At 50.9% G+C, this 15,208-nt stretch overlaps 1 protein-coding gene and 1 long non-coding RNA gene across 2 annotated transcripts; one reads left to right on the plus strand and one right to left on the minus strand.

Annotated features, from left to right (window-relative positions):
- Positions 1 to 378: 378 nt before the first annotated feature.
- Positions 379 to 4,043, minus strand: LOC126962327 (uncharacterized). The gene is made up of 2 exons (XR_007728651.1): positions 3,956 to 4,043; positions 379 to 3,476 (listed from the first exon to the last, which is right to left on the minus strand). It is a non-coding gene; the product is annotated as an uncharacterized LOC126962327 (long non-coding RNA).
- A 6,202-nt stretch (positions 4,044 to 10,245) lies between these two features.
- Positions 10,246 to 12,565, plus strand: CALML3 (calmodulin like 3). The gene has a single exon (XM_050803178.1). It carries the CDS (start codon positions 11,387 to 11,389, stop codon positions 11,834 to 11,836), a length of 450 nt encoding a protein of 149 aa, XP_050659135.1. The 5' UTR covers positions 10,246 to 11,386; the 3' UTR covers positions 11,837 to 12,565.
- The last annotated feature ends 2,643 nt before the right edge of the window (positions 12,566 to 15,208 follow it).

Raw genomic sequence — 15,208 nt, forward strand, 5'->3', positions numbered from 1 at the left:
AGGTCAGTGGATCATACAACTGAAGCTCTCCCAGAGTAAATCCCCCATTCTCCCTCCCCCTCCCCCCATCCCCTCTCCTCCCTCTGCCTCTGTCCAGGCCCTTCACTTGCACCTCTCACCACCCACCACCCCCAGCACAGGCAGGGCAGTGAGTGAGCTCACTGTGGGCTCTTGGGGAAAGTTCCAATCCCTGCATATTTCACAAGAAATAACCCTCTTCCCAGGAAAGTAACAAGTCCAAGAATAGATTTTTTTTTTTTTTTAGTATTTGGCTGCTTTTATCATGAGACCTATTACTGGTCTGCATTGGTTTAGGGCTGATCATTTAATCCTGGTTTAATCCCACTTGCTGTCAGGCCACGTTAATGCCTCTTGCTTGGCCCTTTGCGAAATGCATCCATGGAGGTGCTCAGCGAGGCTCCGGATCTGGCCTGTGCAGCCGAGGCAGCCGTAGAACTCCATTGTGCTGAGAAGGCAGCTCTTGCATGGCAGGATAGCCCAGGGCTACCTGCTGCAAACTGCAAGACCTGACGTGGGGACCTGCCCAGGACGGTCTCCGTACAATCCCATTGTTTGGCTTGGGGGCCCGTGGTGCAGGTGAGGCCCCCAACCATGCAAGAGGACCGCTTGTATGTGATGACCAGGCAAGAGGCCGCGCAGGGCCCTGCAGGCTTCGGGGAGCATGCTTACATGCCAGCTTTTCACATGATGATCTATCAGATTTCAATTAAACCAATCGCTGCTGTTCCAGAACAGTGGTCTCCTCCCTGAATGTCAACTCCAGCCCCGCCCGGGACACAGCCCTGTGTGAATCTGAAGGAGTCACCTGAGACAGAACGAAAGTCACCCAAAGAGCTGAGCCAGGCAGCACATCTGGAGGAGGCTTTAAAGAGACGGTAGGAAAGGAAGGCCCAGGGCCCATGGTCCTGCAGGAAATCCCTCCATCTGTGGGGAAGCAGTGAGGCTGACTGAGAAAGGGTGCTTTCACCCCATGGTCAATGGGAGATGGAGTATAGAGCAAAGCATATCAATTTTCAGGTCAATCCGGGCCTTGGGAAGCAAAAGGAAGCCGCAGTATCTGGTCAATTCCACGGGCAGGACACAGATAGCATTGCCGTTCTCATACACGTTTCATCAGCATCTCCGGTAGCTTGTCTTCATGTCCTCCATCTCCATTTGGTTGCTGTTGCACACTGGAGTGTGAACTGCAAAAATTCCAGATTGACAACATATCTCGTGAAGGCTCTACAAATCCAGGCACATCTGACAATTTCCAGAAGACTGGAAGGGAGCTCATGATGGAAAGTCGCTGGTAGGAAGTTTGGATGCTGGGAACAAAGACCCCAAAGTCCAGGCAGGCAAACAGGCCAAATGAAAAGACAGCCCAAGAAAAGAAGTAGCCAAGGAGTTTGCTCTGTGATGAGTTGTGGGGAGCGCGGGGGCTCCTAGCAGGTATTTTTTAATTCTTCCATTTGTGTGTTTCCCTGGTGATCCTACAAGTCATGTGAGGAACACGCTCCTGCCAGGGGGTGAAGGTCGAGGTCCTGATGAAGCGCTGCTCGTCATGCTCCAGGAGCGGGGCCGCCCTTCCAGGCTTCTCCTTCCACCTCTTTCCTGAATGCCCCACATCCTCTTTCACCTGGCTCCTCCCATCTGCCCTAGTTGGGCTGTCAGCTTAACTTTCAAATTCGGCTTTGAGTCTGGAGTGTCTTCCTGACCTCCACGGGTTCTTTACTAAGGAGAGAAGGTCTTCTCTTCCCCTGAGACTTGCTGGCACGTATCACTTCAGCAGTTTCCTGGCCTCTCTCTAAGGATCCTGCACCAGAGGCCCTGGGTGGTGGCTGTAATAGACAGCTGGGGGTGAACACTGCGATGCACCAGAGGGCTTGCAGGAAGCTGGGTGTGTGAGTCCATGCCTCCTGAGGCCTACACAACACAAATGGTATGGGGGCAGGTTCTCATTCTTGCAGAGACATGAACAGAGGAGAAGCCTGGTGGTCGATGTCCACAGGTGCCAAGGTGTCCTGAGGCACCAAGTCTTAGCAGCTGCTCCCAGGGGCCAGCATGGAGGTCTCCAGCCACCACCAAGCCACATGGCAAATGAGGACAGTGGGGAAGAAATAACAGACAACACAGGCAAATAAAACAGGCACTTGGGCAAGGCCGTTTGAGGGATAGCATGGAATTTTTTGAACTAGAACTTGAAGGAAGGATGAGGTTCCAACAATCCTTGTGCCATTGGAGGCGGAGCTGCTCTTTGGTGACAACATGATCCTCTTGTGCTCTGTTTACTTAGCAAATACTGATTGAAGTCGGTGAGGCAGAGGACCTGTCCTATCTGAGGAGGTCTGACAGGGAAAGAAGTCAGAAACAGCCCTGGCTCTTGTGAAACTAAGATGGGAAGGAACTGAAAGAGGGGGTAAAACAGAAGTGACGGGAGGAGGCAGAGAGTTAATTAAAAGTGGGTATTCAGGGAAGCCCTCACAAGGAAATGGAATTTGACTTTCAACTGAGTGGCAGGGAAGGGTCAGCACTTCAAGGTTGGGGGCAGAGTGTCCAGGCAGACAGAGGACTCATGCGAAGTCACAAAAGTGGGAATCACACTAAGGGTGTTGTTCAAGGAGCAGAAAGTAGGCTGGAACATAGTCTTGAGTGGTCAACGATGGGATCACAGCGAGGAAGGCGGGAAACAATCATGGATGGTGAAGAGAGGTCTTTCTAGAATTTTGAGTAAGAAAAGACATGCATTGAATATAACATAAATAGGGAGACCACTTATGAGGCCATTGAATATTCCTGCCTCGAGGTGATGGTGGCTTGGTGCAGTGGATGAGTAAAGAAACATTTTCAAAGTAGAGCTGAATGATTGGCTTAGAAGTGCAATAGGAAGGGAGGAATTAAATATGACTCTAGGGTTTTGTTCTGAACAATTGAATGAATCGTTTTTTAAAGAGATGGGAAGACCCAGCTACTCAGGAGGCTGCGTTGGGAGGATGGCTTGAGCCCAGGAGGCAGAGGTTGCTGTGAGCCAAAATGGTGCCCCTGCACTCCAGCCTGGGCGACAGAGCCAAACTCTGTCTCAAAAAGAGACGGAGAGATGAGAAGACTAGAGGAGGCAGGGATGAAGGCCAAGAAGTCTGCTTGGTCACGTTAGCCTGAGATGGTGATTAAACATGCAAATGGAGGTGTTAGATTGGCAGCTGCATGCATGAGGTGCTTAGCAGAAAAGGTGGAGAGATTTGTACGCTACGAAGAAGCCTGTCTTGATACTTTCCTGCACTGAAAGCCATCTAAGGCAGGGCCAGTCCTGGCTTCTGTTGTCTGTTTGGCAGCTTCTGGACAAAAGGGTCAAAAACTGCATTAATGATGACCACAGAGAAAATGGAAAGGGAGGCTAGCTGTAGGAATTGGAAGATCTAGGTCCCAGTCTAAGTTCTAAACTTGCTAGTTGTCCAACTTTAATTCATATTCATCATCTGTGATATGGAGACATAACACAAAGGATAGTAATTGCTCAATGGATAGTAAGCAAATCCATGTCTGACATTATAAATGGAACCATGAAACCGTAAAAGAACTAACATAACTAACTCCATTTTTGTTTAAGGGGCCTTTACCCATTCCTGCATGGATGCTAGGATAATTTTAGAGCACTGAGATAATACATAAACACAGAAATCATGTAGTTTTTGAAACGCACTCTGAGATTAAAGGTAAAGCATATAAACAATTAACCATGTTTCGTTAAAGATTTACAGATGCCTTGTGACCTCACCAAGGACAAAGAAGTTTCCAAACTCCTCGGACCCTCACGGGCACCCAGATATCTGCAGTCCTAGATCACCTCTTGATGCTAATCCTCCCTTCTTCACCATATCCCCCTCCCATGAAAAAAAAAAACCCTGACCAGCCTGAAATTTTTGAGATGGTATAAAGGTTTAGAACACTAGCTCACCGCCATCTCCTTTATTTGCTGGCTCTCCAGATAAATCTGCTTTTCCTCCCGCCAACCCTTGTCTCTTGAGTCCAGCTTTCAAGTGGTGAGCAGCCGAAGCTGGGTTCAGTTACATAAAAGTGCTAATAATTACACTGGGGAGGAAGGAAGTTGATGAGCAAATGTTAGGGCTGGTGGATGGCTTTATCAAGGAAAGGAGAGTTCAGAACCACTCAGCCACACCCATCCCAGCAGGGTCACTGGAATGGCTACAGATTGGCGAATCTTCATATCCTTATAGCACCCAGCAGGAGAGGCACATTTAAAAGGCTACTTAACAAATTCTTCTTTACAAAGGCTGTTACAATACCACTTCAGGGGGAAAAGCAAATCACCTTGGGCCTTCTGGCTTTAGGGTTTCTAGTTTTCAAAGAAAGCAGCTGCAGTTGGTGTGTGTGTGGCAGGTGGGGGTGGGGGGCAGGTCCCTTCGATCTCTATCTGTTGGGTTCTTTGTTAATACTATTCTCTGGAGGGCCAGCACGGTCCCACCACAATTCCAGAGTCCTTACCTGACGGCTGCAGCCTAGGGAATTCTACACCCAGTTCACAGTCCTGAGTTCCAGCACTCCAGGCACCCGGCTCTCAAAGCCTGTCCATGGATCGAGAACAGGGTGTTCCAAGACCCTTCCTGAGGGCCTGGGAGGTCAAAACTATTTTCACAGTAATACCAATGTTTTTTGCCCTTTTCACTGTGTTGATATTTGCGCTGAGGTCAAAAGCAACAGGGGTAAAACCAGTGCCTTAGCATGAATTAGGAACTGTGTGCTAGGCATCATGACACTCTCCACTGCCATGTTGTCTCACTAAACAAACAAACAAAAGAGCTGGTTGCACTTAAAAATATCCTTGGAGCAGCAGAATTATTTTTATTAAATGTCAAAGCTTACTTGTACATTTTTAACAGTCTACTGATATTGAAATGTGATGATTGTCATGAGGAAAGCATTGTGTGATTGATTAAACGAGCAGCAAGGTAAGCTTTTTTCATGGAACATCATTTTTGTTGGAAAGAACAGCTGATGGACAATCCACGATCACTCAGACCTAGTATTTGGCAGACATTTTTTCGAGAATGGATGAAGTGAGCCTGTCACTTCAAGGAAAACAACTGGTGGTATTTGTTGGCCATTAAAAATTTTTGAGCTTCTGAATGAAAATTGGAATTTTTGAAATTTTGTATTTGTCACTGTGAACTTGAGCCTCTCCAGTACCTAGAAGCTTTTCTAATGAGATTGGTGGTGACATTAACGAATGTGATTTTTTTTTTTTTTTGAGACAGGGTCTCACTCTGTCACCCAGGCTAGAGTTCAATGCCATGATCACAGCTCACTGCAGGCTCGATCTCTCTCCCACAATCAAGCAATCCTCCTCCTACCTCAGTCTCCCAAGTAGCTGGGACTACAGGCACACACCACCACACCCAGCTAATTTTTCAATTTTTTGTAGAGACGAGGTCTCACTACGTAGCCCAGGCTGGTCTTGAACTCCTGGATTCAAGCAATCCTCCCACCTCGGCCTCCTAAAGTGCTGAGATCACAGGTGTGAGCCACCACACCTGGCCTAATGAATGTGATTTTTAACCGTTACGTATGTAATTGTTCAACCAGTGAACCAGTATTTTCCAAGTGACCAATGCATGGTGTTACAAAACCATGCATGGGTAACAGATCTGTTCAAAGGGCAAAAGAGACCAGTGGATTTTCATTTAACGGTATGAAAAGGTCTCTGATACGCTCTCAGATTCCACACTGCAACTCACCTTTCAGAAACCACCACTTGTCAAATTCTGATGTAATATCAAAGAAGAATATCCACAATTTTTTGAAAAGACTATTCAAATGCTCCCTCCTTCCCCAGATGCATAGCTGTGTGAGGCTGGATAATCATACGCTCCGAAACATTTTGCCACAGATTGAGCGTAGATGCGGATTTGCTTCTGGAAAGCCAAGCATGAAAGATATTTGCAAAACTATTTTGTAAAGTGCCACTCTTCTCCCTATTCCTTGTCTTGGAAAATAGTTATTTTTCATTTAAAAATGTTGTTTTTCTTTAACTTGTATTTTCAGTTGAGGGGCACAAGTGCAGGTTTGCTGCATAGGTAAACTTGTGTCATGGGGGTTTGTTGTACAGATTATTTCATCACCCAAGTATTACTGGCTAGTGCCATTAGCCATTTTTCCTGATTCTCTCACTCCTCCCACCCTCCACCCTCCAGTAAGACCCAGTGTGTGTTGTTCCCCTCTGTGTGTCCATGTGTTTTCATCATTTAACTCCCACTTGTAAGTGAGAACATGCAGTATCTGGTTTTCTGTTCCTCCATTAGTTTGAAAGAATAATGGCCCCCAGCTCCATCCATGTCCCTGCAAAGGACCTGATCTCGTTCTTTCTTATGGCTGCGTAGTATTCCATGGTATATTTGTACCACACTTTCTTTATCCAGTCTATCACTGATGGGTGTTTAGGTTAATTCCATGACTCTGTTATCATGAATAGTGCTGCAGTGAACATACGTGTGCATGTGTCTTTATAACAAAGCAATTTATATTCCTTTGGGTACGTTCCCAGTAATAAAATTGCTGAAAAATATGTTTTTATGTGAACAAGTAATGGGTTTATTTCTATTAAGTTATAAATATATAAAAATATACTTAAATATTTAAATATTTATTGGTTTTAGTTGTGAACACAGTAAATATTGATATATATATATATATATACCCCACATCAACACGAGCCCTTTGGAGTCCCCAATAATTTTTAAATGTTTTAATGGATCCTGAGACCAAAACAATATCTATTCTGTAGGGAAAGGAGTTGCTATATTGGGGTGAGAGGCTGCAGGGAAAGAGTTAAACAGAAAATAGAAAACATTCCCTCCGTCACAGTTTCCCAACCAGCGAGTTGCGACAGTCTGGCCCATCATGAGGCAGTCCTGTGAGTCACTGTGCACTAAGCAACGCTGTCTAAAATCCTGAGTCCTCTTTTTTTCCTGTTTTTTTTTTTTGTTTATTTGTTTTTGTTTTTGTTTTGTTTTGTTTTTGAGACGGAGTCTCGCTTTGTCGCCCAGGCTGGAGTGCAGTGGCCAGATCTCGGCTCACTGCAAGCTCCGCCTCCCAGGTTCACGCCATTCTCCTGCCTCAGCCTCCCGAGTAGCTGGGACTACAGGCGGCTGCCACCTCTCCCGGCTAGTTTTTTGTTTTTTTTAGTAGAGACGGGGTTTCACCATGTTAGCCAGGATGGTCTCAATCTCCTGACCTCGTGATCCACCCGTCTCGGCCTCCCAAAGTGCTGGGATTACAGGCTTGAGCCACCGCGCCCGGCCTGTTTTTGGTATTTTTTTCTGAGACGGGGTCTTGCTCTGTCTCCCAGGCTGGAGTGCAGTTGCACGATCTTGGTTCACTGCAACCTCCACCTCCCTGATTGAAGCAATTCTCCTGCCTCAGCCTCCTGAGTAGCTGGGATTACAGGCACCAGCCACCATGCTCGGCTAATTGTTGTACTTTTAGTAGAGGTTTCACTACATTGGCCAGGCTGGTCTCAAACTCCTGACCTCAAGTGATCCGCCCGCCTCGGCCTCCCAAAATGATGGGATTACGGGCGTGAGCCACTGCACCTGGCACTAAATCCTCTTTCAATGTGCCTTTTTGAGAAAGACATTTAGGTAAAAGCTAATGTTTGAGCCACAGAGCCATGACCCAGAAACCAGCAGGTACCTGTTGGCCTCTCATCCTGGTCCTTGGTCAAGTGGGCAGGAGGTATGAACATACTCCTGTCCTTGTCCATCAGGGCACTGTCTCAGGGCACCGTCTCGGGCTCTCCAGGAGACTGTGTCGGCCACATGCCAGTGTCCTTCGGTGCTCCTGCCTCCTGTGACTGCTGCTGTATTCCTTCACGAAGATGTCCCTCCAGTCGCTGGGCAGGTAAAGTAGAAGAAAAAAGCCTCCTAGAAGCCTCTTTCCACTACATTGTCACTCTGGCAGTCAAATGGGGGAGCGCTTATTGGTTATTAATTATTCTACTTTTCTATACGTAATAATAGCTATCACCACAGTCTCATATCTCTGAGAGACATAAAGCTGACCATATTACCAGGCCCTCCACATTACCTAACCTCAGAGAAAGAGAAAGAATATTGGGAGTTCAGTAAGGTATGGAATATTTTTTATCAGGGATGGTTTTTGAATCTTCAGTCATTTCCCCTAATAATAGAAATGATATAGGGCAAATGTAAAACATTTTTAAATGGGCAAAGATACTATATAAGAAAAGTAAAAGCACTTATAATCCTATTATCCAAAGTATCCACTATTAAGAGTTTGGAACATGATTATCTGGGCTTTTCTTCTGTGAATGTATATAAATAAACATATACAAATGTTTTTTTTTTTTTTTTGAGACGGAGTCTTGCTCTGTCGCCCAGGCTGGGGTGCAGTGGCCAGATCTCAGCTCTCTGCAAGCTCCGCCTCCCAGGTTTTCGCCATTCTCCTGCCTCAGCGTCCCGTATAGCTGGGACTACAGGCGCCCGCCACCTCGCCCGGCTAGTTTTTTAAGTAGAGACGGGGTTTCACTGCGTTAGCCAGGATGGTCTCGATCTCCTGACCTCGTGATCCACCCGTCTCGGCCTCCCAAAGTGCTGGGATTACAGGCTTGAGCCACCGCGCCCGGCATACAAATGTTTAATACATGAAATCGTATCACACATACAGTTTTCTATCTGCTTTTAAAAAATTGTCCATGGAGAACTTTTCATCACTATATCCTCATCCTCATTTTAAAGGCTGTGTATTATTTCACGGTGCGGAGGAAAGTCTTTTAAAGACTGTGTGTTATTTCACGGTGTGGAGGAAAGTTCAGGTATTTGTTACTCACCTGCTGTTGTTGGATATTTGGGTGATCTAGAGTGGAGATATTTAAATACTTTTAAAGTGCTTTTGGGATGTGAATTCTAATACTCAGGCATCGGGCACCAGTGTACAATCAAAAGCCCCTCTCAGAAGGTGACAGAAGGTCCCCATGTCCCAGAATTAGCTCCAAGAAATTCTGAGTTTTTCAGAGGGTGACCTTGAGCAAGCTGTGCGTGCAGCCTAGCCTTTGCCGGGTCTCCCCACCACAAAAGAGCTCTCTGGAATATTCGAGGAGGGGTGGGACTCCCAGGAACAAAGCACACGCTCTTTCTTGCACAGCCCCCCGTGGACAAAGCTGTAACCTGGGCCCAGGGTATGCTCCCAGCCTGCAAATGGAGACGCTGCTTCATTATTCTCTCTAAATGTAAACTTTATTATCAGCCCCTCTCCTACCCCAGGGAGTCCTGGCCAGCCCATCTCCCCACTCCCCTAGAGCTGTTGGGGTGTGAGGTCTCAGGCAAGGCCGAACATTCCAGGGCAGGGAAAGAAGGGGAGGGTGGGTTCTGGTTACCAAAGTGTTGCCCACACACGTGGCTTCCAAGATGCCCATCACCTCATTCCCTCCACCCACCGCTGGGCCCAGGGCTCTTTGCCAAAACTGCCTGTGGCCGCCATGTCCCTGACCCCTGCTCCTCTGGGTCCACAAACTTCTCTTCTAAAGGAAAGGATTCCATGGGGATGGAGGGATTCTTCAACCTTCCTGCTTCCTCCTGCCCAAACCCTCAGGACCCAGGCTTTGTGGGCGCCTTCAGGCAGGCAGGAAGGGGAGGACCCAGGCTTTGTGGGCGCCTTCAGGCAGGCAGGAAGGGGAGGACCCAGGCTTTGTGGGCGCCTTCAGGCAGGCAGGAAGGGGAGGACCCAGGCTTTGTGGGCGCCTTCAGGCAGGAAGGAAGGGGAGGACCCAGGCTTTGTGGGCGCCTTCAGGCAGGCAGGAAGGGGAGGACCCAGGCTTTGTGGGTGCCTTCAGGCAGGAAGGAAGGTGTCTTGCAGGTGGCTTCAATATTCCCCCTACCACAGACCCCTCCAGACCAGAAGGACAGACTTGCCTCTCCCTGAGTAGAGAAGGGAAGGAAATCCAGAGAGAAAAAAAATGAATATCCAAGCCCTTCTCCTGCCATAGTCTCTCCCCGGCAAGTCCAGGTCCTCAAAAGGACACTTTCTTTCCCATTCAGGTCCCTGCCCCACCCCTACACACCCAGCAAAAAATAGAGTGGGTCCCATGTTTCTCCCCCAGTGTGGATTTCCTGGATTCCCACAGGTGAAGCGCCTGCTCCTGCCTCTTTGGGGGTCATGTCCCCAGGCCCCCTGGGAGTAGGAGCCGAGTCTGTGCTGTGAACACCCCACCATCCCCCTGAGCAGGTCTCCTCCTAGAGAGGCCCTCCCCTCAGCCCCAGCTCCGTGCTCCCTGGAGCTCCTGGGGCACTGTGGACCAGACTATGAAGTGGGACTTCCTGACTGAGCCCTTCAAGGGCTCCTTTGTCTCTCCTCCTTGTCCCCTCCCTCACAGGCCTGCAGCCCCACTGATCATCTGCCAGACCTTGGCCCCGCCATGCCCACTGCAGCCTAGACGGCTGCTTCTCAGCAGAGGGTCTGTCCTTGACCAGGCCGAAAGGTGACCTCGGGGTCCTGTCCATCACCACCTTGTATGTCCCTCAGCATTTATCAACAATCCCTAGTTACCTTGTTTGCATTCCTCGATTAGTTTACCTGCGAACTAGCTGTCTTGCTAGTTAACCTCACGAGAACTGGGGGTGGCTTGCTGGTCCCACTGTGTTCCCAGCTTCCAGAGTGACACTGCACATAGTAGGCACTCAGTAAATATCTGTGAAAGGGTGGATGAGTGAATGGGTTGGAGGAAACCCCTCTCTATTCATGTCCATTCTGAAGATAAGAAAACTCCCTGCTTCTACCTGAAGGAAAAACCTTCCTCCTCCAAAAACCCTCAGGTGCTATAGACGGCTTTAGAAACCCAAGGCAAGGAAGTTTCTTCCATCTGCCTTTCATCCGGCAAAAAGCCCTCCACTCAAGAGAAGAAAGGGCACTGGAGTTAATTGAGGGGGAGACAGGGAGCAGGTGGGAGATCCGGAGGGAGGAGAGAAAGGGGAATTCAGGAGGATGGAGTCCAGCGTGGATTGCTCCAAAGCTTGCCCACCACGCCCTAACTGCAGGTGCGATTCCGGGGCCCCTGTGGCTCTGCTGGGTCCGGGTGCAGGCAGGCACAGAGGTGCTGGCGTCAGCTCAATTCGCAGGCCCCGGACTCCTGTCTAAACAGGACAGGCTCGGGCAACCGCAGGGCACGGGCGTCTGCCAATGATGGGGGAGGACTCTGCTGCTTCTTAAGCTCCAGCGACTCAAGCCAGGGCGAGACAGCCCGCCGGCCGCCCAGATCTCCACCTGCCACCCCAGAGCTGGGACAGCAGCCGGGCTCCGGCACTGGGAGGGAGACCCCGCCGTGGCCTCTTCTGCCACCCACGCCCCCACCCCTGGCATGGCCGACCAGCTGACAGAAGAACAGATCACAGAATTCAAGGAGGCCTTCTCCCTGTTTGACAAGGACGGGGACGGCTGCATCACCACCCGCGAGCTGGGCACGGTCATGCGGTCCCTGGGCCAGAACCCCACGGAGGCCGAGCTGCGGGACATGATGAGCGAGATCGACCGGGACGGCAACGGCACCGTGGACTTCCCCGAGTTCCTGGGCATGATGGCCAGGAAGATGAAGGACACGGACAACGAGGAGGAGATCCGTGAGGCCTTCCGCGTGTTCGACAAGGACGGCAACGGCTTCGTCAGCGCCGCGGAGCTGCGACACGTCATGACCCGGCTGGGGGAGAAGCTGAGTGACGAGGAGGTGGACGAGATGATCCGGGCCGCGGACACGGATGGAGACGGACAGGTGAACTACGAGGAGTTCGTCCGTGTGCTGGTGTCCAAGTGAGGCCGGCGCCCACCATGCTCCTGGGCGCCCGCTCGGCCCGCAGGGCAAGAACCCGGGGCCTCTAGCCTCCTCCTCCTTCCCCGCTGCCTCCCCAGGGCAGGGTGGCGTCTTCCTGGGCCAGGTTATTTCTGCCCACCTCTCTGCATCCCACTTCCCGCATCTCTTCTCTGCGCTCCTGCCCACCTTCCCACCTGCTCATCTGAATGACATGGAACTCTCCCGCTCCAAGCAAACCGTGGAACCCTCCCCACTCGGGAGAAGCAGAGCTGACCTTAGGACCAAGCACCAGGGCAGGTTGCGCTGACTCTGCGGCCAGTCAGGATGGACACAGGGTGACCCCTTAGAGCACGCAGGCAAGATCCCTAACAGGCACCCAATGCCCAGGCCAGGGGGGCTGCAGCCCTCAGCCCACGCCAGGATTCCCGGAGGCTCCTGGACTGGAGGCTCCCTCCGCAGTCGGATTCTGGAGGGTGGGAGGCCTCTTGGCCTGCGGTAAGGGGTGCTGATGGGGACTGTGGCCACAGAGGTTAGGCCTCCTGAAAACAGCACTGCCTTCCACGCTGCCTCAGCTTGCCCCTTTCCTTGTCGGCCAACCCACCGTGATTCATCCTCTGAAGCTGGGAGTGAAACCGGGTCAGCTGTAACCTGTTCCTATTCATCTGGAAGGAGGGAGGTTTGGATGAGCAGGGGAGGGGAGCTGCAGGGAAATAAATGAGATATTCGTTCTTATTTCATTTCCTTTTTTCTGGTTCCCATGGAAATGATCCTTGTTACATTCAGCGTTGAAACGAGGCAGGAATCTCCATTTTTGTGCTTTTTGAAAATGCAATGAATTCCTTTGGTGGGGTGCGGTGCCTCAGAGAGAGAGAAGTCTGGATGAGGGAAATCTTGAATATTCTCAATCAAATGGATACGCTGGCAGCAAAGAGTGGTTAAAAGTCCATCAGGACTTGAAAGACCTGAGTCCATTATGTTGAGAAGGGACCTGCTGATTGTTTTTATTCCCCGTGGCAAGTGCTCCCTGGTTGTGAAGTGCCAGGCACTAGAAGATGGTGGGGGGCACGCTGGGCACACACAGGGTAAGAGCCATGCAGAGGTGTTAGTCCTGCCCTAGCCCTGCAAGCAGCCGGCAACACCCAGAGAAGGTTGAAGGGGCCCTGCCAGAGATCCCTTCAGTTCTAAAGGGAGGTGTGTTTTCCAGGGTGGGCCCTAGACGGAGCTCATCAGAAAAGGCCATGGTGGATGCATCCTCTCTCCCTGACATCCACCCCCGCCCACCACCACCCGGTGTTTCCTCCTTTGTAAAACAAAGAGCTGGGCCCCAGCCCCGGCCTTGCCATCATCACTCTGCCACTGGGACCTCCAGGACGACAGGACCCTCGTGCCACCTGCTTGGGCTCAGGGCACCATAAAGCACTTGGCCTGCATAGACACTTGGCACCTCCCTGTGGGGCAGCCACTATTATTACCTTCCTCATCTTACAAACAAGGAAGTGCAGACACAGAGGGATTCAGAAAGCAGCCCTGGGTCCCGCCAGTGGGTAAGAGGCAGACCTGGGATTTCAGTCAGGCCTGTGCCCCGACCACTCAGCTACAGGCCCACCACCAACCTGTGCCCCCACCGTGGTGATTACACGAGTGCCTCCCTCCAGCACTTGTGAGGAGGCAGAGCAACATTCTTAACACACCCGGCAGGTAGTAGGCGCTTCATAAATGACAGCTACTATTACTATCACCTTAAAGATCCCTTCCTGCTCTAATACTGCAAGGCTTTCCGGGGCAGCCACCCCTCTCCATAGCTGGAGAACAAAACAAGAGCAGAAAGGGGCAGAAGCAGGTGCCCTGGAGCTGGATTCCTGAGGGGATGCTGGATGGTGGGGTCTTAGGTGAGCACTGGCCCAGGGCAGGTGTAACTGCAGGTACTCCTGTCAGGGGAACAGAAGCAGAGGGCAAGCTAAGGCTCAGCTTGCTGAGCAAATCTCCCCCCGCCCTGCCACTCTCAGGAGTTGGGGTTGATTGGACACATCCTGGGGAAGATTTGGGAACAAGCCTCATAAACCCTTGGACAGGGTGTCTAGTGGTCATTGGGCAGCAGCTCCCCAGGGGGTGGGGGCTGTGAGCAGGAGGGGCAGGAAGAAGCCCCCACATGGCTACTGACCACGGCCATAAGGAACAGGACATGGGGCCTGAGCACCTTTTGTAGAATGTCTCCTCAATTCTGCAGGAAGGAGAGAAGCTGAGGTCTCCCTGCACAGGGCATCTTTGTAGTCACTGTCATACACATGGCTGAGATTTGACATCGAAGCCCCCTCTTCCAGCTGCAGGCTTGAGGAAGCTCTTACAAGGGTTGGGACCTAGGCACTGCCAACGCCTGGGCTAGGAGGGCACGCCAGTGTCTTTATTTGTTTTCCTCCCAGCCTCCCAGCGATTCCACCAGGGCAGGTCTTTTTGCAACCCCACATGCCAGTCATTCTGGAGCCACCTGGGCCTGGATTTTGCAGGTGCTGGGAGCCTTTCATCAAGAGCTCTTTGTGCTCAGGCAGGCGCTGGCTTGGGTGGTAGAAAGGTCCTACCTACTCTCAGCTTAGAGCTGGCAGCCCCAGATCCTCTCTGAGGGGGAGTCCTCAGAAGCAGAGTAGTAAATGGAGGTGTCTTCTTTATACAGACAGAAGCCCAAGGCAGCAAGGTCAAAGTGGATCCTGTGGCAAACCCCTCCCCCTTGGTGTTCAAACACTTTTTTTTTTTTTGAGATAGGATCTTGCTCTGTCGCCCAGGCTGGAGTGCAGTGGTGCAATCACAGCTCACTGCAGCCTCAACCTCCCAAGCTCAAGTGATGGTCCTATCTTGACCTCCCGAGCTCAACTGATCAGCCTACCTCAACCCCTAGAGTAGCTGGGACTGACGGGTGCCACCATGACCCACTAATTAAAAAACAAAAAATTGCAGGGGGATGGTCTTTATGTTGCCCAGTCTTGCCCCAACTCCTGGCCTGAAGTGATTCTCCTGCCTTGGCCTCCCAAAGTGCTGGGATTACAGGCATGAGCCACTGTGCCCGGCCTTGAATATGATTGTTCAGTAACATCTTCTGTCATCCCTTCTCCTTGAAACTGGGTCACTGCCCTCACCACAGTGAGTGTTGCCTGCTGCCGCATGGCTCCGCCTCCTTCCAACCTTCTGTGTTGGGGTAAGGAAGGCCAGGCCAGAGGGGGACACAGCCCTGACAATGCTCTCTGGCACTGTCCCTTCTGCCTCAAGGGGTGTGACGCCCAGGGAATTCCCTGCCCTCACCAGTGGACCCCAAACCCACAGTGTGGATGCGTCTCTCACCACGCTAGCATTGCTGACCTCCACGGCATGGCATCAGCTACTCTA

The sequence above is a fragment of the Macaca thibetana genome, chromosome 9, assembly GCF_024542745.1.
Source record: "Macaca thibetana thibetana isolate TM-01 chromosome 9, ASM2454274v1, whole genome shotgun sequence".
Classification (NCBI taxonomy): Eukaryota; Metazoa; Chordata; class Mammalia; order Primates; family Cercopithecidae; genus Macaca; species Macaca thibetana.

Coding starts and splice junctions, on each gene's coding strand:
- CALML3 (XM_050803178.1), top strand. CDS start 11,387: ATGGCCGACCAGCTGACAGAAGAACAGATCACAGAATTCAAGGAGGCC.